The following is a 19741-nucleotide window of genomic DNA, read 5'->3' as shown; positions in this document are numbered from 1 at the left end:
TCAGCCTAGTCTCCGGGGCTTTATGGAGGTCCGGAGAAACTTACCGGCATCTTGGGAACTGCTCAACCGCTTCAACCGTGCCTGAAATCTTTTCGTTCCCGAGCGGTTTATGAGACTGCCATGTCTAGCCAATGCAACAGAGGCGACGCCGTTCTTGCTTTCTTTTGCCAGGACTAGCTCAAGACGCTTGATTTCAGCCTTGTAGCCGTTCTCTCGTTGAATCCATTCTTCGCTGATGCCACGGAACTGTTCGACTTCCTTCTCCCGCAGGTTCTTGAGCTCGGCGAGCTCTTCCTGGGTTTTGTTCAACTGCTCTACAAGATGGCCGAAGCCTTCGAGGAGAACGAGCACATGCGAGTTATATCTACAAGATTTAGTTAGAGGACGCTCGCTTTCTGTACTACGTGGATAAGATGAGGATGTAGGAAGTAGCTTGGTATGTAGTGTCCAGGCAACCGTGGGATGTCTAGCCAGTGGTGGACTCCAACCACCAAGCACCGCCAAAAGGTGGGATAATTTCCACAGACAATGTGATCCATGTAGATATAGTCCTCTGAGAGGATGGCTCTCGCTTGAGGGCATTCTAATGCTGTGGCGAGCCTCGTTTGAACATAGCCCTGCCTCAAAGACAGTTCACAGTTCTCACTTGAGATAGTCCTGCCAAGACAAGGGGAGATTCCCCATGTAACCGAGGGTAGAGAAAGTAGATCTGTGTATAAAAACTCATTGTCAGAGCATCAGGGCAAAGAAGTACTCACTCAACCGGCAAACCCCCCCAACCCCCCCTTTCACCCCACCGTCTCTCCCTATCCCTCTCCAGCTCCATCCTCTCCCAATCCCCCTCCCTACCCGCCTCCCCCTTCATCTTCCTCACTCCCCTCCCTCGATCAGGCATCCTCATAACCCCCATCATTACCCCCCTCAAAGTCTCCACCATCTGCATCATAGTCGGCCTCGACCAAACAATACTCTCCTCCTCCCCCCTTTTCCCTCCCACCCCCAACCCCCCCATCAGCCCTTGCAATCCCACACCACCACCGCCACCATCATGAAACCCACTGAGCGGCAAAGCCCCCATAGGCGGCGCCCTCCCTGGAAGACCATGATCAGGGAAGCTGTCTCGGTTTGGACTCCCACCCGACAGGATACTCCCACCACCACCCCCACCAACAAGACTAAACAGCGAGGAAACCCGTCTCACAGCAGCAGCCGGACGGGCGCGGAGACGGCCGGGGGAGGTGTCGGGTGTTGGTGTTGCTGGGGCATCGTGACCAATCGTGGTGGTGATACTCGCGGGACGGCTCGGGCTTGTCGTGGTCGGCGTCTGCAGCGAACTCTTCGACCTTCCAAATGTCCGGAACCAGGCTGCTGGGTTGGTGTTGTTGTTGTTGTTGTTGTTGCTTTCCGCCATTGTATATCCACTTTGTCGTGTCGTCTTTCAGAACAGGTGAGCAAGTGACCTCGAAATTAAGTAAAAGTGATGTCGGTCGAACATATTTCCGCAACAAAAAAGCCGATGTTGAAGATATGTGCAAAAGTCAAAACCACATGCCTCAGGAAGAAGGAAGGAAAGAAGGACGGACGTAACTTCCCCAAAGAAAAGCCATTGGATAAACCGTTAGGGTACACATAAACAGAGAAAGAGCAATTCACCTACCGGCCGTGGGGTAGTCAGTCGCCGTTGTTATTATCGAATAGGGTGATATCAGATGGAAAGAGTGAAACCGTTGGATGGAAAGAGCAACTGATACCATAAAATGAAGGAGTTGGTTGGCTGGCGCTTTCTTCATGAACTGTTCAACTTGCTCTTTCTTCTTCCAGCACTCACCCAGCATCCATCATTCACAAGGCATATAGAACTCACGTATTCAAGCTGAAAGAAACCTCCACGACTTCTTTCCATGTCACTAAGCAAGTAGAGATATACCCCCCCTGAACACCATCTTATGCATCAATCATCGCTCTGATATCGGTTCCACAGCATCACACATCGTTCACCAGCCACATAACTCACCACACAACTCACATATCCAATGATAGAAACCTCCATGCCCTTAGATTTCCTTACAACAGTGCTATATAACCCCAAATCAAGCCTCCCCTGAACGCCTTTATCAATGCATATACATGTCCACCCCCCATCAATTCCAAGAATCCTCCGCCCTCTGCCTCCTCCTCCCCCTCCCCTCCAACTTCTCCGCAAACAACTCCTTCCCAGCATTCCCCCCACTTCCAAACTTGCCCGGGAACAACTCCTTAACCTTGGCCCCCGTCCCCTTGATCGCAATCCCCTGACCTGTCCCTTGCTTCCCAGCCATGCCACGAATATTCAGCCCCCCTTCCCCTCCTGATGCCGTCGGTCGAGTTGTTATCCTGTCTGCTAGTGATGCTGAGTAGAAGATGGTGTCAGTGAGCTGAATAATTGTTGGAAAAGTGGGTTGTGACTAGAAAAAAAGAGGCTTGTTGGGGTGAAGAGTAAGCTGCGACATACCGGTGGCGAGAATAGTTGAGCTGTTAGTGACCTGATCCATCTGTGCCTTGCTGCCAACCGCCAACCCAGCCTTCTCTGGAAACAGCTCCTTCTTTGCCGTGACTTTGCTTGGGAACAACTCCTTGTCCTTAGTATCCCTAGACAGTCTTTCCCTCAGCTCCCGACCTCTTTCTCTACTCCGCTGAACAGCCACAGCACGAGCATCCTCCTCCAAATCCATCTGCGCATCCCCATCCCCATCCCTAACTGGAGAAGCAGACCTATCCCTCAACCCAACCGCCGGCCTCCGTCTCTCAGGGAAAAGCTCCTTGTTCCGATTCGGCCTCTCCCTCGACCTGGACCTAACCCTCCTTTCCCTTCTAAAATCCGCCGAGTTCACCGATCTCGACCGGTATCGTGGCCTAGGACTCGTCGTAACCCGATTACTCAACGCCTTCGGATCATCATCATAAAGATTAACATCAAACGTATTCCTCTCCTCCGAACGACTCTCCCTCCTCCTCCTGCGAGGCCTGTCATCCCGATCCCTATACTTGCCCCTATTAAACTCCCCCCTCCGGCGCCTCTCCTCGGGATCATACTCCGGGTTGATCAAATAAAACCGACTATAAGCCGCAGCCCCCTGCACCTTCCTGTCCCCCGCCACCGCAAACCGGACCAGCAAGTTCGACTCTGGCTTTTGGGAAAAGTTCTTGGCTGGCAGCATCTCAAGCGGCGAAAGTTGACTCAGGTCGGCAATCTCAACCGCCGCAAGAGAAAGCAGGGCGTTTTGCGCGGCCGACTCGGATTTGAAAATGTAATTGGCCGAGCTGTCGTTGATCCATTCGACTCGCTCAAACTCCATCATGCCGTAGTGCTCGGAAAGGTAGCCCTTGACATCGTTGGGGGTGAAGGTGTCGAGGCCGCGGATGTGAACCTTGTTGGGCACGCGAACACTCTCTGCTGAGCTGCCGTTTTGCTCGTCTGGGATGTCGTCGACCTCACCGGGTTCCTGGACAGAGAACTTGTCAGCGATGCTTGGCAAGGGTGATTTGCCACGTGAAGTAATCCAACCTGTTCCTCGCCGGTGATTATATCATGAGTGTATGCCTCTGGGATATGCTGTGGGACCTCCTGGACGTCGTCCACGTCCATCTCAATGTCGAGATCCATGTTGGCGTCGCGGCGGGTCGTAAGGTGACAAATAGGTGAGAAATAGGTGACGCGCCGAGATTAAAATTGAATCAATGGCTGGAAACGACGACTCGGTCGGAAATTGGGTCGTACGTCGTTGTTAAAGCTGACAGCAGGGCCCAATGTCTCCAGACACAATGGGTTGCTGAGGTTGGGAGAAAATGCAAGGCTGGCAGTCGTTGGCTGTCAATTGTTGCGCCAGGCTGAGGTGCGCTGGACGCGATTGATAACAAGACGGACCTGAAGATGCGCCTGCCGATAACGTGGGTCCCTAGGCACTGGGCGGTTCCTGGCTCGGGCGCCACAGCGGCCGGCTGCTGACAAGACTTCTTGGCAGGTGAAATTTGGGGCCCAAGTCACCTGATCTCCCACCTGATGCTCTCACTTCAACGTCGGACCAAGAATGGAGAGACAGGCTGGCACAGAGAGAAAAGAAATATAAAGCTTGGGAGTATGTTGGTTCCTATCGACACTAGAGAACTGAAAAGGCCTTCTATTGTTTGCAAAACGGTACAAAGCAGGCCCTGCTTATAAGGACCAAACCGAGCAATCTCGACAGCACGTCATTGGCTGATATCCCAAACAATAATCAATTCCATTGTTTCGACAGGCAGAGAAAAGAGCGGTGATGACGACTGGCGATTCGAGGAAGGAGCGGGACACTTCTCGGTTCTACGACCTGACGGACTGTTCCAAGTTCATGCATCATTTGACCCCTCAAACATCTCAGCAGCCATATATTTCTCACGCCCCTCGATTAGACATGGCATCAGCAACTCATATGGCGTCTTCACAGTCACAAGTAGTCAAGTACAAGTCCGGGGTACCCATGGGATTGTCTACATAGTCAGGTCCAAAAACCACCGGAAACTTCCAAGGACTACCAAGGTAAACCCACCGCTCATTCATCATAATCTTCTGTCCTTCCCCCATGACAGTAACTCCTCTCTTACAAACAACAGCATAGCTTTGATCATCTTGGATCATTCCTCAGCAAAAATCCTCCGCCCCCCGACAAGAAACAGAAATGCAACGTATAAATTTGATGATTGACAGGAGATTCGAGAAAAATAAAGTAAGGGGGTAAAAATGGTTCCCCCAAATGCCAAAAAAAAACATGAAACCAGCCGACAAAAGCACCCCTTTTGGTGCTCCAAATGTCCCCCCAGTTTATCGTTGTACGCCCCGTCTCCATCAAACGCCCGTTGCCTGCCGACCTGATCTATAACATTACCCAGCGCTATGGTCACACTTTATCGTTTCTTGTTCTCTGGTGTTTCGCATTATCTTGCATCGTCAAAATGGGTGGCTCCTGGTCGAACCCATTGGCTAGTCACGCTGCCCCAACACCGCGCCTCCTGATCTCGACAATGGTGCCTGGAGGAGGCGGGACTGGACATGCTCGCTTCTTTCGCGTGTCTTCCCCTTCGGCTGCGCCGGCACTGAAGCTGTTTGACCGCGACATTTCGGTGAGGGGCCTCTTGAGCGACGGTTGGATTGGAGGCAAGATGGTGGTGATATCGCCCGCTGCCGGTCTGTCCTCGTCGTCAATAGCCATGTCGCCGTCGTATTGGTCTCTGTCGAGAAGGGCGTCGTATGCCCAGCACGACTCAAGACCAGCCATGAAGACGGGGGAATGCCTCAAGGTGTGCCAGGAAATGGTGTGGGATTTCATGGCGATGTACAGCGAATCGATGATGCCGTTGGAGTCGCAGACGCCGCATTGGTGGCGGAGGAAGTCTTGGTCGTATTTCTTTGGATCAATCAGTTGAGGGTCCAGTTGACGAAGCATCGGAAGACCCTGAAGTGTCTCGGCGTCGCAGAGCTTCGCCTGCAGCGGCATCCACTCCCGTCCCTTCAGGAAGCTGCCGAATGCCTCCTCCACCGCTCTGTTGAACGACTCTGCGTCGGGTCCGTGGACTGCAACCATGCGGTGGAGTCCTCGGGATAGACACCGCTGGTAGGCGTTGGTGTTCCGCTCGAAGGGCATCGGCACACCCGCATGCGGGAGGAGCGAAATGTGCACTGTCCACGGGCCCGTGGACCGGGCAGAAACGGGGAGGGGTTTCATCAGTTGGAACGCTGCGGTCCCGCCTCGTTCGAGGCCCTCGCCATGTCCTGGGTTGCGGGGGCCGGCCGTTGGCGGAAATGGGCGACGATAGTCGTCTGACGGGACGGCCCCCTCCCCTAAAGGGAGGTTTGGGCGTGATGTGTCGGAGGTCGATCTTCTTCTGGGACGCCGGGCAGGTGATGATCTTCGGCGTTCCTCCTCTTCCTCCAAGATCTCGGTGATATTTTCGATCCGCTCCTCCAGGCTCAGGTCAGCATCTCGGAGTTCCAACTGCCCAGCGTCCAGCCTCTCGAGTTGTTCGTTGTGGTCCCTCAACTTTTCATAAATCTGGCGGAGCTGTTCATCCTGCTGCTTGCTCTTCTGTTCGGCCTGCTCGATGGATCGCCAACTGATGGTGATATTTCGATAGGTGCCCTTGATCTGTTCACTGAACTCTTCCTTGCTCTTTTCCAAGTGTTCCTCCATTTCGTTGATCCTGCTGACAAGAGTTTCAGTTACACCATCCTGCCCTCTGGTCATCTGATCCTCAAGCTGCTGAATGCGTTTCTTCAAGAGTTCCAGCTCTTGCTTCGAGTCTGTGGCCACTTCTGGCTCCTTGTTGTGGAAGCACGCCAAGTGACCGCAGTCACAACTGGCACCTGGGATGCCTTTATTGAGTGAAAAGCCCACACAGGCACATCGCTGGCCCTTGATTTCGGGAAGAAGCAGGATGTAGCGGCAGTGTCCCTTGGGCATCTTGGTTTCATCGACAAAGCTGTTGGCCGCCACCTGTAGCGGCGACGGGGATCCGGAAGGAGTCGACATGGCTGTGATATGAGAGGGTGATGATGACGCCTAGGAGCGGGAGGGAGAAGCCCGAGTTATGGGCCTTAATAAGGATGTAGAGGGTCGGAATATGAGCCCACTAAGGTGAGATGGTGTTCAAAGGTGGTGAGAGTGAGGGGAAAGGTGGAAGTAAGAACAACAACCCAACGACGACAAAGACTACCGGAACTCAGACATGGCAGTACGGGGCTGAACAGGTCGGATGTTATCCATGAAACAGAGGCAGCGGCGCGGTAGTGGTTGATAAGCTATCCACAGCCTCGGGAAAGCCAGAGACGGGTTGGGTTAATGTTTGTGGTGATAGTGGTGGTGGTGGTGGTAGTGGCGGCGGCGACAGAAGGGGAACGCGAGGCTTTTTGAGTGTGGTGGGCGGTGCGTGGTATCTATCTGCGTGCGTGCCCGTTTGCGTGAGATGTGATGGCTATCGCGTCTGGGTCCTTTGGAAGGGGGGGCGGCTCTCTGCAGGCAAGTATATATGTGGTGCTACAAAGGGCTTGCCGGGAATTGGGGGGGAGGGATGATGGCCGGGGAAGGCGCTTGTAGGCCGGGAGTCAGACGCCCATGTGCGATCAAGACCCAAAAGCAAGGCAACGAGGGAGTCAGGGACCAGCCGATAGATAAACGGACAGCAGGCCCCAGGGGCAGGGTTGGGTCCAACGGAGTGCCCTCGGTGAAATTCTCCTGGCGCAGCAGGCGTGGTCCGAATCTGGCGGTGGATCTGATACCCGATGTGGGTTGCAGACTAGGGAGCTCTGATAGGTAGGCAAGCGATGACGGTATCGCCAGGTCTTGATACGGCCGTGGCAGACTATGACTTGGCGAGCGAGAACCGTTTTGTTTCCCGTCGTGGCGCTGATAAGTAAATTCCCAAGGGGGGGTCTTCAAGATGAGTTGACGTTGAAGCTGTGGTGCTCGCTCCTGCGGCTCACGTCGGCAGCAGACGGGCGGGTGGTGGTTCGTCTGCTTTTGTTATTAGTTGAACTGGGACGGGTAGGCTTGCCCCCTGGTGGATTGCAATGCAGCAGCGATAAAACGGGAGATGGGGCAGCGATCGAGGTTGGAAGAAGACTCCCCTGATGGGCACAAACAAAAAAAAGCAAACAGGGCGCCTGGTAAGGATTGCAGACAAGTGCTAAAAGCAGGGAGAAAAGAGAGGGAGGGAGTGCTCAGGTCTGCGAGATAGCGCCGGCAGCTAGGATTTGAGGGAGATAAATTGCTACCTGGCCCAAGTACCTGCCGTTCTGATAGGCATTGCGCGGGTCTCGATCACTAGCGAGATACAGGGCTCCCGCGCGGTGGGCGGGCATGGGAAGAGGTTCCCGCCTATTCCACGGAACCGAACCCCTCGGCAGAAGATACTTTGGGGTCAAAATGCACCCCGGTCCAGCAATCGATGGCGAAAGGTGACGTGACGATGGATGCTCTTTTACTGGTGTTGATGGATGTCTTTGGCGGTCACAGCAGGCAGTGAGTCGGGTGTCAGTCAACGACAGACGAGCATCTCATCGCGACATCTACCATCTACATACCTACCTACTCGGACCCGAGACACACACTCATTCTTGGTTTTAGGAGAAAAGACCTGGTCCTGTTGTCAAAGCAGAGCGCCGATCCAGCAAGCACCACCATATAGGATATGACCCCATCATCCCACATGGAACACACCGAGCCTATACTTTCTACTTGAGTATTACTATTACATGGAAGGCAAACAGGCGAATGCGGTGCTGTGCGGGCGCATTGAACAGAGAAAATCGGAGAGGGCAAGGCCAATGGTGCCAATATTATTATTTTTTCACAAGCGCGGGTGGGACGTGGAGATGCAATGTGTGTCGCCCGCGGGGTGGTGGGCAAAGAGGGTGGGTTTGACTGGAACCTGGAACACCACCTTTTTCGCACCTGCTTCTGGACGGTGAGGGAAGCGAACGAACCGTGGAGAAATGGCCCGTTTGTTCCTGTCTGCTATTCCTCTTTTGCGAGCATCACAAGCTACACTCGGAGCTTGTGACTGGGAAAGCCCTTCATCGTGGCTCTTCTTCCCCAGCTTTTTGGAGCCTTCCCCTCCTTTCCCATTTTTTTGACAGCACACCTTGGTCCACTTGGAAGTCCACCGTTCCCCCGCTTCACCCACCATCGGTTGCAGCTAGACAGGGTCTTTCTTCTCCGAGGTGCCCGTTGAGGTGCCCTCACGATATATTCAGGGCACCTTGATGTTCTTCCTTCTTCACAGTGGACGGACGGTCAAACCAGGGGGCTCGGCCTCGTCCAACATACAACAACTTTCTTGACGAACTGGGGGCCAAGGAACCTGCGACTTTATCAGCGAGTGACACGGGGCGGTCGGACGGGTCAGCGACAGGGATCATGGGTGGGAACCGGCCAGCTCAAGGGAAGCCACATGGATGACGAAGGGTTGTCTGTGGGGGTCCAGATAAGCGTTTTTCTTCTGTGTCCCTACCAGTGCCTGAGGCATGCGTGCTGCCGTCATGAAGCCCCACGTCTCAGATGCAGGACCGCTCAGCCGATGGACCCTCTTGTGCTGTTCACACACACAGAGGCCGATGCGAAACAGGTCGAAAAGATACCATTTTCCAAGAAAGTGAACGACAAGGCCTGGCGGCGGCATGGGACACTTCCCATTCGACCATTCCAGAATCTAATCGGTCCAAATCGTACGTTGTTGCCCGCAAACAGCAAACAGCCAACATATGCCACCGGAGCTTCCACCTTCTAGGGACAACCAACCTGCCAGGCGAGAGATAAGGCGTCATGAGAGACGAAACTGCAAAATACCACAGACCTGGCCACTAGCAAACACACATCGTAGGGCAGCACAAGCAAGCAAGCAAGCAAGCAAGCAAGCAGCAGGCAAGGCAAGACGCGAGCGCTCGAGCCGCCTCGACCGTTGGAGCCGCCCCTGTGCCCCTTGGTGACAATCATGACATCTCACAGCCTCCCCTGGCTGTCATCGACCAGGACTCCGGACCGCACCACGGACATCTCAGTTGAGCTCTCGGACACACGGACGTCTCCTCTCTTGACTGCATCTCTCTTTCTCGAATTCTTGGCCCGCTCCTTGGTACTTCCCTTTCGGGCGATCCCTGATTAACGCCGCCCGCCCTATCTGATTATCACTCCCATCGTGACATTCAAGCATGTGGCAGAACCGTTGGTTAGATGTGCCGGCAGCTCGGTGGCCAAGCAATCAAAGCACTCGCGAATGGAGATGACCGGATCACCCTTCAAGCGCTCCTCTATCGCTGTATTTCATGCTAGACTGATCTCTCAGGATCGACGACGTTTCACCCGTTCTTTACTGGAGCCATACCCAGCTCGCCGACTTATCTTCTCGAATCGAGGTTGCATCCCCCTCTTTACACTACACGGACTCGCTCTCGGAATTCCTGATTGCTTCTCGGGCGATGAGCGGCCTTAATCATCGCCCATCCATCCAACCATGATATCCTGCTATCGCTGCATACTTGGGTTGAATGGTCTCATGATACAGATAAGAACGCTCATTGGGACCCAACACACATGTCTGCCTCTTTGCTTGACGGCACAGAGATCCACAGCGGGATGGGCGGCTCGCTCGTCCATATCCAGCCAGCCATCCATCCCCAGTGTCCGTCAAGGTTCTGATGCGGCCGCCTGCAGTGCAATCCGACAAGCAGAGAGGCATATGACATTTGCCATCCGAGGTGGATTTTACTTGTGCGGCATTATATCTTCCTGCGCTGCGGACACGGTACTGTTCCCGCAGGGTCGTAGGGTGGTAACACGATGCCGTGAACACCTCCTTTAGCCAGACGTATCAGCAAACCAGACCTTGCGTGATGGCTTCACTTGGATCACAGAGTGATGAGTGACGATAACACGGGTACCTGCCTGCCTCTGAGCCCTGGTCTTGTTCCTCTGTGAGACTGATCTCAGACATGAGAAGGACCCCCACGAGATTGTTTGATAGGATAGCTGCAGCGCCTATTTAGCAGTTACAGCCTCCGAGACACAGGTACACAAGGCAAATCCCGGGAGATGGAGTGAGACAGATTACACACAGTTTGTGTGCGTGCTTGCAGCTCTGACCAAGGCAGACCGCTACACTGGCGCCATTCCGACGTCTTATCGCGATATCAGTTCTGTTGTTCTATCAGCTTCTGATTCACCAAGAAGTTGGGCAACCGCGCCGCACACACGGCTGAGGCAGAAGAGGGGGGGGGTGGAAGAGGACAATTGTTACGTATTACACGACCATTTTGACTGGATACTTTGGGCATGAATGGTGAATAAGCGAGAGCGAAGAGAGGTTTTTTTTTTGTGTCGTGCTTGATGCTGGGATGGCAGCAAGGAGTTCAATGATCGCGACAAGAAACCGGTAAGAATGACTCGGTACGTATATCCTAATAACTCGTCAGTTGTTCTGTATCTGGACTACCGAAGGCCATACTCCGTACCGGTATGCGAGATAGCTGCTGTTGCATGCCCGCAGTCAATCAAGAATTGCAGCCGTTCCGATGAATGGTTTGGGACGACACGGGAAGCAAGGGCCTGGCTGGCGGGGCGGATGATACCCACACGCTGATACGCAGCGAGCAAGCAAGCAAGCAGATAGGAATTCGGAAGAGGGAGGAGGGGAATCGGAAGCTGAAAAGGAGAGTTAGGGTTTGGTGTTGAGGTTCTTGAGCAAAAAGCAAGTTGGAGAGCCGCAGCAGGGATGCCATCTAGCTGCATCATGGGTAGGGGAGTTGAACTCACCACCTCCCAGAGAACAAGATGATTGACCTATCAAGAAGTCAAACGAGAGTGATGGCATATAATAGCAGTCCCTCGCCGGTCTCACGACCACCTCTATCTTCAACCTTGATCTGCCCGGTTTCAAGACAGCAACGCTGTTATCTCATAATCAGCCAGCCAACTTTGACCTCCTCGGTCGATATCACCACTATACACTTACAAAACCAGGATATGGCTTCTGTGTCCCCGTCTCATTCCCGAACTTGCCAGATGTGAAATGGAGATCTAGACTTTCCCGTGACAGATAAAGCAATGACAGCCATCACTTACATGCTTGATCTACATACCTGCCCAGGCCATGAAAATAGACTCACCTACTCCATTACAACGGCCGCTAACAGGATCCAAAAACCTCAAAGCAACCTTGGGAACCATCACAACAAGCCTTTCCAGGGTCTCACAATTCTCTCAAGCACCTAGACCCACAAGTCCTAGAATACAACCTCACCCATGATTTTTTTTAATAAAAAAAACAAAAAAAAACCTTCCGAGTTTCTTTTTAGTGTCCGAAAGTCGGATTTCTCTCCGAAAACCAATCGCCCAACCCTCGTGGGCGAAACCACTCGCCGGGATTGGAGTTGAGGGAAAGAAATAATGTGTAAGTCATTAGGTAATTCCGCCCGGGACTGGAAAGAAACCCCTGTTAAGTGGTGGGGTTTTTGCGGGAAGCACCCGGCGAACTCACCCCCACGCAAGGCACGCTAGGCTGGCCGGGATGAAGGTGGAGATCTTTGTCAACGGTCCGATCGATTTTCAGACGAAATGGGGTTGGCAGCATGGAAGAAAAAAAATGTGAATGATCATGAGGGGGGTATGGTGGGTTTTGAAAGAAGGGGTTCGGTTTGGCTTGTGATTATCAAGGGTTTGAGAGATAGGTATGTAAGATTGGGAGGGGAGATATTGATGGGGGGATGTGTTCCCGTACTGTATGAGGGGACTGGATAGCACGGTGGAAAAGAAGGGGACGTTACAATCAAGAGGTGGGAGAGGAGTGGTTGCAACATACAACACACAACAGCAAGAAGGGCAATCAATGCTCCGAAACAAGGTGTGGTGTGGTGACTCGAATAATGCAAGTCATACATACCTATATACCGCTTTTGCACACCTTCTTGATCAAGAACATCTTTTTTCCTTTCCTAGATAAATTCGTAGGGCAAAAAAAGGGCTGGTCGGATGCAAAAACCCCCGGTTACCCGTAAGTCAGCTTCCCGCCTTATTCTCCTTTGCCCGCCACGCCATATTTTTTTGCGATCACCCCCGCGGGAAGCAGGTGATGTGTGTCATGTGGTTTTTACAAATTGCCTTGCCATCTTCCGCTACATGGCGGTGGGCTTCCTTGGGTGGGGGTTTTTGAAGGCAAAAAAGTCCAGGCCCTTGGCTACCTTTGTAGAATACATAGGGCAGGTGTGAGGTTGGTCGATATCCATCATCGGGAGAAGAAGAAATGCCACCTTTGCTGGCAAGGTAAAAACAAAAGGTGAGGCCTCAAGGGTTGGGGGTTGCTGTGGGAAGATGGTTGTGGATTTGGCAGGTAGGGTTGTGTAAGGGGGGGAGGGTTAGGTGGCGGGAGTGCATGTGTGAAAAAGAAACAAGCATAAGTGAACTGCTGTTTTGGGAGTCGGAATATGAATGATGTTGATATCAACGGGTGTGAGGTGAGTCAGGATCTGAAACAAAGAGATAACCAAACCCACGCAAGAGACGTTGTCGTAGATAGCTATATGCGAAGTATGACTTGCAGAAAGCTGTTGAGCAGGGTAGGTGACCTTCAGGTTGTGAAACCACGTCGTTTGAGAGGGCCCAGGAGGTGGTGTGAGGTTCTTGCAGTGCGGTCTGTTGTATACGCTGCGCATACCTAGTGTGAGAACATATTGTCGGCAACCAACATCACTAGTCATGTTTTGGGGATATTTAGGGCCAAGATGATGGCTAGGTAACCTCCTCCTCGATCACCACCATCCACCCCGGCAATCGGCATCTTCCATTCACAACCCCCATCCTCATGAAGCCATCCCTGCTCTTGGCCTTGTGGTGTCACTGGTGCGTGCCTCCCAAAGATAGCGCAAGACTGCGGCTGTGGCTTCTCCCCTAGTCCACAACCAATACCGGTAGATACTCCTTCCCAAAACACCAGAAATTGCCCGCGCGGCCTCACCCGCGGCCTGCGGTAAGGGGGGAGCGGGAGAGAAGCTTGTTTCTTGCTAGGCTTCCATGTTTTGTGGCCGGAGCTGGGAATTTGTTTATCTCTTCTGGTCAACTGCATACATCTGGTTTGTCAGGAAGGGGATATCTTCCCGAAAGCTCGAGGCAATACAGCGGCGCTTGGTCCAATCGGATCGACTTCCAATGTTTCTAGCGGTTGGACTCAGGGATGCTGAGTGCGAGGATGGGCGGTCTACAGTTGAGCGTGTAAAGTCTTGTGTGGAATGCAGTTGAGCAAGACAGGTCTCGGGCAATCCGATGTTTGGGTACTTGATCTGATGGTTTTGAGATATCGATGCTCGGGCTACGTAGGTATGCTGAGGCCTACACAGGCGCTTGGAAATGGACAGGATATTCTTACCCACGCCCAGCTCCCGTTCGACATGATGGCTGGCTGAGCAGGTACAACAGTATGAGTGGCTGATGCATTGCTGACATACTTTTACTCTGGGGTATTTACGGTGCAAGATCCGAGGACACCCACTGCTGGGCGACTTTGTATTGGGTATAGCTAACATCACTATCACCACAAAGCACGAATGTGAAACGGGCCGAAGATGTGAGTGATTTTTGGTTTGTTTGTTGATGTTGATGTCGTCTTTTGTTTCCGCTGTGAGACCCCAGCTGAAGCAAGGCTCCCCATCGTCGTCGATATTGTTTTGCGTGGCACATAACGGCAAAGCGACACAGGGACAGAGATAGGAGAGAGGCTGTGTAACGCCCATGAAGCGAGGTGAGCGTGGGGGTTAGATTTCTGGACAGGCAAGGCTTTTTGGACATTGTCTCATGTGTGCTGACCATGTCGTGATTTTGGTGTACCTGCCTTAGATGGGTTGTCTGACCGAGTAAGAAAGCAGTACACGTGTATTCAAGTACAGAAGCAGGTGATGACACTTGGGAGAAGGTGCGTGATGATATTGTTGGTGTTTGTGTGTTTTGGTACTGGATGCGTGGCCTCCTTCTATCCTGTTGAGGTGATCAAGATAACGGGCACTGCAAGTTAGCGAAGATGTACGGCCCACGACTTACTCGCAACATAAGAGAGAGAACAGGCTGCCAGCTATCCTGGAGAGCCTATAAATGCGTGGTTTAGGGTGCGCTCTTTTGTTGACTTGCTTTGCAATGCCAGTCAATTTGACCATGACATGGCATGGAAGGTTAGGGAAGGTAGGAAACTGTTTAGAGGTAAGGAAAACCCCAAGATACAGATCATAAAGGGCTGAATTCTACACGAGCATCCCCCTTGAGAGTTTACCGACTTTGAAAAACCAGAAATGGATATTACCTAGAACATTGATGCTTCTCGAAGAGATCGACGTCATTGAAGCCTTGGCGCTGGAATGGCAGCAGAGCAGGGGTCGTTAGCGGCTTGGCACGGTTGGACAAGGGCAAAAAAATTGAACAACGGCGCGCAAAAGATATGCACTGATACAGACATTCAAACGGCTTCTACGGCATCCTCCACGGACGAACAGGGCAGCCACAATGTTGCATTTGGCGAGACAGGCTCGACAGACACTCAAATTACCATTTGTATGCTCAGCATGTCGAACCCTCCTTGCCCAGAGCCCTGCGCCCCGGAGGTATTTGCCAGTAGCCATCAACCATCTTGGTGCAACTCGATGGTATACTGATTCGACAACACCACCACCACCACCACCATCGGCGCCAGCAACCACTACTGAAGATGCTACTCCTCCATCATCCGATCCGCCAGCCGAGAATAACGAAAACCCCGAGGAAACCTCAAAGAAACGGAAACCAAAGAACAAGCCCAAATCCGCCAAGGAGAAGGATGCGACAGACCTCTCGACATCGACCGATGCCGCCGGAACCGAAGGTGATCAGGATATGCTCAGAGATGCCATGAAAAAGGTTTTGAAGGAGGGTGTTCTCAAAAAACGAAAGGGTTCCAAAACAAAACATCTCGGCAAGAAGAGCAAACCGGCGGCTGCCAAAAAGAAGAAGACCGCGGACTCGGCCGCAGCGGCCGCAGGGGAGGAAGCAGGAGAGGATCGAGGAGACAAGCCCAAGAAGAAAAAGGCCAAGAAGGAGGAGGACGAAGCGAAGCCGGATTTGGATATCAAAGAAATCGACCCGAGATATCTCAGGCTCAAGCCCATTGAACTGCGCCAACCTCCGGTACCTACACTAGCATACGGCCTCGATCGCGTACTGTTTAACCCCGGAGTCTCCTATCTTCAGGACCCCCGATCCAAAGTCTACAACCATGACCCCTATCTGTCTCAAATCATGCCCACCCACGAGTTCGACTTCGGTGCGCTCAAGGAGTACATCACATCGTCCAGGGACAAGACACTTATTGGTGTGGCAGCCAAGAAGAAGAAGAAGTACTCTGGATCGACTTCGAGTATGACGGCGACACTTGCACATTTCCATTTCCTTCTGTCTTCCTGGCGTCCGATCAATACAGCCATGTTGTCCAAGCAGTTCGACCCGGAGCAAAGCAGCGAGGACTTCAACAGAATCTTGAGAAGCCCAGCGGCTATTTTCCTGCACCACAAGGACGGAACATATGCTATTGATGCTGACAAGGAGTTTGACTCGGGCAATATTTTGGCCATGCTGGGGAAGTCGATGGAAAAGTTCTTGACCATGCCCAAGGAGGAGTTTGAAAAGTACCGCAAGTCAAAGTCTGATCAGCTCACCGACGAGGAGAAGAATGGCCCAGAATCTTACCATTACACAACGATGGGTGATTTCATGATGCGGTCACAGCTCGACGCTTTCGATCCGCGACTTCCCGGGACGGGCATGTTTGATCTCAAGACCAGAGCCGTTGTCACGATCCGCATGGATCCAGAAGGATACGAAAAGGGCCAAGGCTACGAGATTCGCGGCCGGTTTGGGACCTGGGAGTCGTATGAACGTGAATACTTTGACATGATCCGATCAGCCTTCTTGAAATACTCTCTCCAGGTGCGCATGGGCCGTATGGACGGTATTTTTGTGGCCTATCACAACACTGAGCGCATCTTTGGCTTCCAGTATATCCCTCTTCAGGAAATGGATGTCTCTCTTCACGAGGCAGCGGACACCACCATCGGAGACCAAGAGTTCAAGCTGAGCGTCCATCTGCTCAACCAGGTCCTCGACAAGGTGACTGCAAAGTTCCCGGGGCAAACGTTGCGTATTCACTTCGAGACAGTCAAGCACGCGACCACGCCTCCTTATATGTGTATTTTTGCTCGCCCGGTTACGCAGGAACGGATTGATGAAATTCAGAAGTCTGCCCAGGAGCGCATTCAAAAATTCGAACGGGTTCTCAGGGGTCTGGACCATGAAGCCGAAGAGCAGGTTGAGGGTCAAGAGGAGGTTGAGGATCAAGAGAACGACGAGGGCTTGGTTGACGATACCCGGCCGGAGGAAGATGAAGGGGAAGTGGAATCAGCTGCTGAGCGGACTGAGGAAGACGACGACACCCGTGAGGATGTCTGGGATGATGTCATGCTCAAGGTTGAGCACTCGCTTGAGAACGAAGAGCACGGCGCCACTTCCATTCGGGAATCCATCCAGGACGCCCTGCAGCAGAGCGGCCTTTTGAAGAACACCACTCAAGAGGAGGCTGAGCATTATGTCCAGGCTTTGTTTGAGGTGCTCACAAGCGAGGCCAACAACGAAGCGCCTGAGTCGGAGCTGGCTGAAGAGGGTGAGGATACCGAACCCGACGTTGTGGAAGAGTCTGAGGCGGCGGAGGAAACAGCCCCCGCGGAACCTGCCGTCGTGGAGAACGAAGCCGTGGAGGTCTCGACAGAGGTTGAATCCGCCGAGGAGGGTCAAGAGATCGAAAGCCAAACCTCTCCGGAGAAGCTCAATCTGAAGGATCTCATCCTCAGGCTGGCCTCCCGGTTGCAAGAAGAGTCAGGCGAGACACCCTCCCCAATAGAAGAGGGCGAGGTCACAGGCGAAGAAGACGAAGACGCCGCCAAGCTCGCCCAGTTCGAAAACATCATGTCTGAATTGCTCGTCAAGACGCGCAACTTCCGCAGCATCGACGAAGCCGAGGCCTCAGAAGAAGACCAGGCCGAGGCGACCACCAGAACCGCCGCCACTGACGAGCCGTCCGAAGAGCTAGTCGAGGAGCTTGCCGCCCTCTCCGAAGAGGAGATAGACCCCCCCATCGACAGCGAGTTCACCGAGCCCATCTACGGCCTCATCCTCACGACCAAGAACAAGATTGACGGCAAGTACGTTGACCGGCCTACCGTCACGGTCAAGAACACAAAGTGGACGGTCGAGTACACGATTGAGGAGATGACGGATGACCGGGCGATGAACCTCTACAAGAGGGCCCGCGCTCGCCGGAAGAAGTACCTCATGGGACCCGAGAACCGCAAGAAGGAGTGGTATAGGATGTTTGGCGGGCAGCTGCCCAAGAAGACGGGCGCTGGGCGGTTTTATAGAAAGATGGAGGATAGGATTGCAAAGGAGAGGCCGGTGTTTGTGTATGGGCATGAGACGCCGTATACGTACAATTCGGTGTTTCCTAATATTGCCCAGGGGAACATGGTGCCGTATAAGACTTGGTTTCCCACGGATGATGAGTTGAAGGAGTGGAGCAAGAGCACAGACAAGATGGCTTGGTTGGAGAGGTATAGGGCGGCGCATTTTGCGAAGGGGAAGAAGGCCACTCCGCTGGGGAAGGCTACTCCGCTGGGAATCCCTCGGGGCCCCCCTCGCGGGCCCCCGAAGGGAAGGAAGAAGACTTGGAGGTAGAGAAAAATAGAGGGGGGGTGGGCGTCTAGACAGGTGGGCTGTTGTTCAATAGATATGATCTCCCAAAGAAAAACAAGAAAGGGACGGGGAAAGGGTATGTGGGCGGCGTCGGTGGTGTAAAAAATTTATGCATGGCATACATACCCCAGGAATTTCAAGGGACAAGGGAACGATGGGAGGGGTATATATGGGCGTGTAACTAGTACATTCTGTAACAATACTTGTGTGTGTACTCAAAGACATCATAGGACATTCTCCTGGCTATTTTAGTACATCTCATTATGCCAGCTGTTGTTGAATGTGTCATATCACCTGTGCCTTGGAGCCAAACAGTCGTCAGAAATCGGCCATCTAGTTTTCTCCACAAATAATTACCATTCCCTATCAAGCTCATCACAAAAAACAAGAGCTTATAACACATTTCACTGCCGGACTCAATCGATCACCAAGACCTCTCCCAATGAATCAACGGCAACCCCCACATTTCCCAAAGTCACCACTGAAGGGCAAAGCCAACGGCAGTATAAGCAGCAGTGAACTTGAGGACAAAGTCGGTGAGGGAGCCGATGAGAGAACCACTGTTATTAATACTGTCAGCACCCATCACATCTTAGAGAAAATAAAACTTACATCATCCTCCCCTCTGGTCCTTTACTGGTATACCCCAAGGCAAACAACACCCTGGCAAAAGCCCAGAGGCCGCCGAGGGCGCCGGCAAACTTGGGGTACTGGAGCCCAGAGATGAGGAGGGAGCCGAGGAAGGGGGTGAGGTTCTCGGTGAAGTTGTTGTGGGCGCGCTGGGCGCAGTTGAAGAGGTAGGCCTTGCGGTCCTTTTCGGCGAGGTCGTTGGAGGCGTAGGAGACGGGGTACTTGATGCCCGAGGCCTTGCGGGCTTTGGAGGTGAGGACGGCATGGAGGGTGTTGATGAAGAAGGTGGAGGAGGCGGCGAGGAGGACGTAGCCGTAGTCGGAGGGGAGGGTGAGGGTGATGGGGGCCATTTTTGACTGTGTTGTATTGGTGAGTGTGGTGGAAAGCGAGGTGGGTGAGAGGTGAAGTCGAGGTTGTTGTAGAATGAGGTGAGGTTTTGAGATTGAGATTAGAGGTGGACAGCCAGCGAGCGACCTGAAGATCGAAAGGGCTAGCGGGATGGGTATATAAACACTGCCGATAGTACCCCTACCTACACTGTACCCAAAGAAACTTCTCCTTGCTTCCAAAGAGCAACAAACCGTCAAAACCGTTCGATTTGCCTTGTTCTTTTCAATGCTACATACAACAGTCAAACATTCCCCCCGGATTTATAAGCCTTTACCTACGCAGGTAACACAGACACGCGGTCCCCCATCCGTCCCCTCTCCTCAAGATGCTACGTAAACATCATCAACGCATCACCCATTGCCTGTCCTCTACTACCCCACATTCAAAATCCCCTTTCTGGCTAATTG

The 19741-nt window shown here is 52.8% G+C and overlaps 5 protein-coding genes across 5 annotated transcripts; 1 reads left to right on the top strand and 4 right to left on the bottom strand.

Annotated features, from left to right (window-relative positions):
* On the bottom strand, positions 1-582 carry PODANS_2_2590 (uncharacterized protein; the record flags this gene model as incomplete). The annotated part of the gene is made up of 1 exon (XM_001910969.1): positions 1-582. The coding sequence occupies one exon, from the start codon at positions 580-582 to the stop codon at positions 1-3; it is 582 nt and encodes a 193-aa protein (XP_001911004.1).
* A 1559-nt stretch (positions 583-2141) lies between these two features.
* PODANS_2_2580 (uncharacterized protein) lies at positions 2142-3643 on the bottom strand (the record flags this gene model as incomplete). Its single annotated transcript, XM_001910968.1, has 3 exons — positions 2142-2389; positions 2492-3482; positions 3545-3643. The coding sequence occupies 3 exons, from the start codon at positions 3641-3643 to the stop codon at positions 2142-2144; spliced, it is 1338 nt and encodes a 445-aa protein (XP_001911003.1).
* A 1354-nt stretch (positions 3644-4997) lies between these two features.
* PODANS_2_2570 (uncharacterized protein) lies at positions 4998-6539 on the bottom strand (the record flags this gene model as incomplete). The annotated part of the gene is made up of 1 exon (XM_001910967.1): positions 4998-6539. One exon carries the CDS (start codon positions 6537-6539, stop codon positions 4998-5000), a length of 1542 nt encoding a protein of 513 aa, XP_001911002.1.
* An 8505-nt stretch (positions 6540-15044) lies between these two features.
* PODANS_2_2560 (uncharacterized protein) lies at positions 15045-18296 on the top strand (the record flags this gene model as incomplete). The annotated part of the gene is made up of 1 exon (XM_001910966.1): positions 15045-18296. The coding sequence occupies one exon, from the start codon at positions 15045-15047 to the stop codon at positions 18294-18296; it is 3252 nt and encodes a 1083-aa protein (XP_001911001.1).
* Positions 18297-18789: 493 nt separating this feature from the next.
* Positions 18790-19294, bottom strand: PODANS_2_2550 (uncharacterized protein; the record flags this gene model as incomplete). The annotated part of the gene is made up of 2 exons (XM_001910965.1): positions 18790-18874; positions 18927-19294. The coding sequence occupies 2 exons, from the start codon at positions 19292-19294 to the stop codon at positions 18790-18792; spliced, it is 453 nt and encodes a 150-aa protein (XP_001911000.1).
* Between the last annotated feature and the right edge of the window lie 447 nt (positions 19295-19741).

The sequence above is a fragment of the Podospora anserina genome, chromosome 2, assembly GCF_000226545.1.
Source record: "Podospora anserina S mat+ genomic DNA chromosome 2, supercontig 2".
NCBI classification, from domain to species: Eukaryota; Fungi; Ascomycota; class Sordariomycetes; order Sordariales; family Podosporaceae; genus Podospora; species Podospora anserina.
Note: the sequence above shows the minus strand (reverse complement) of the source record. Positions and strands in the feature narration are given on the sequence as shown.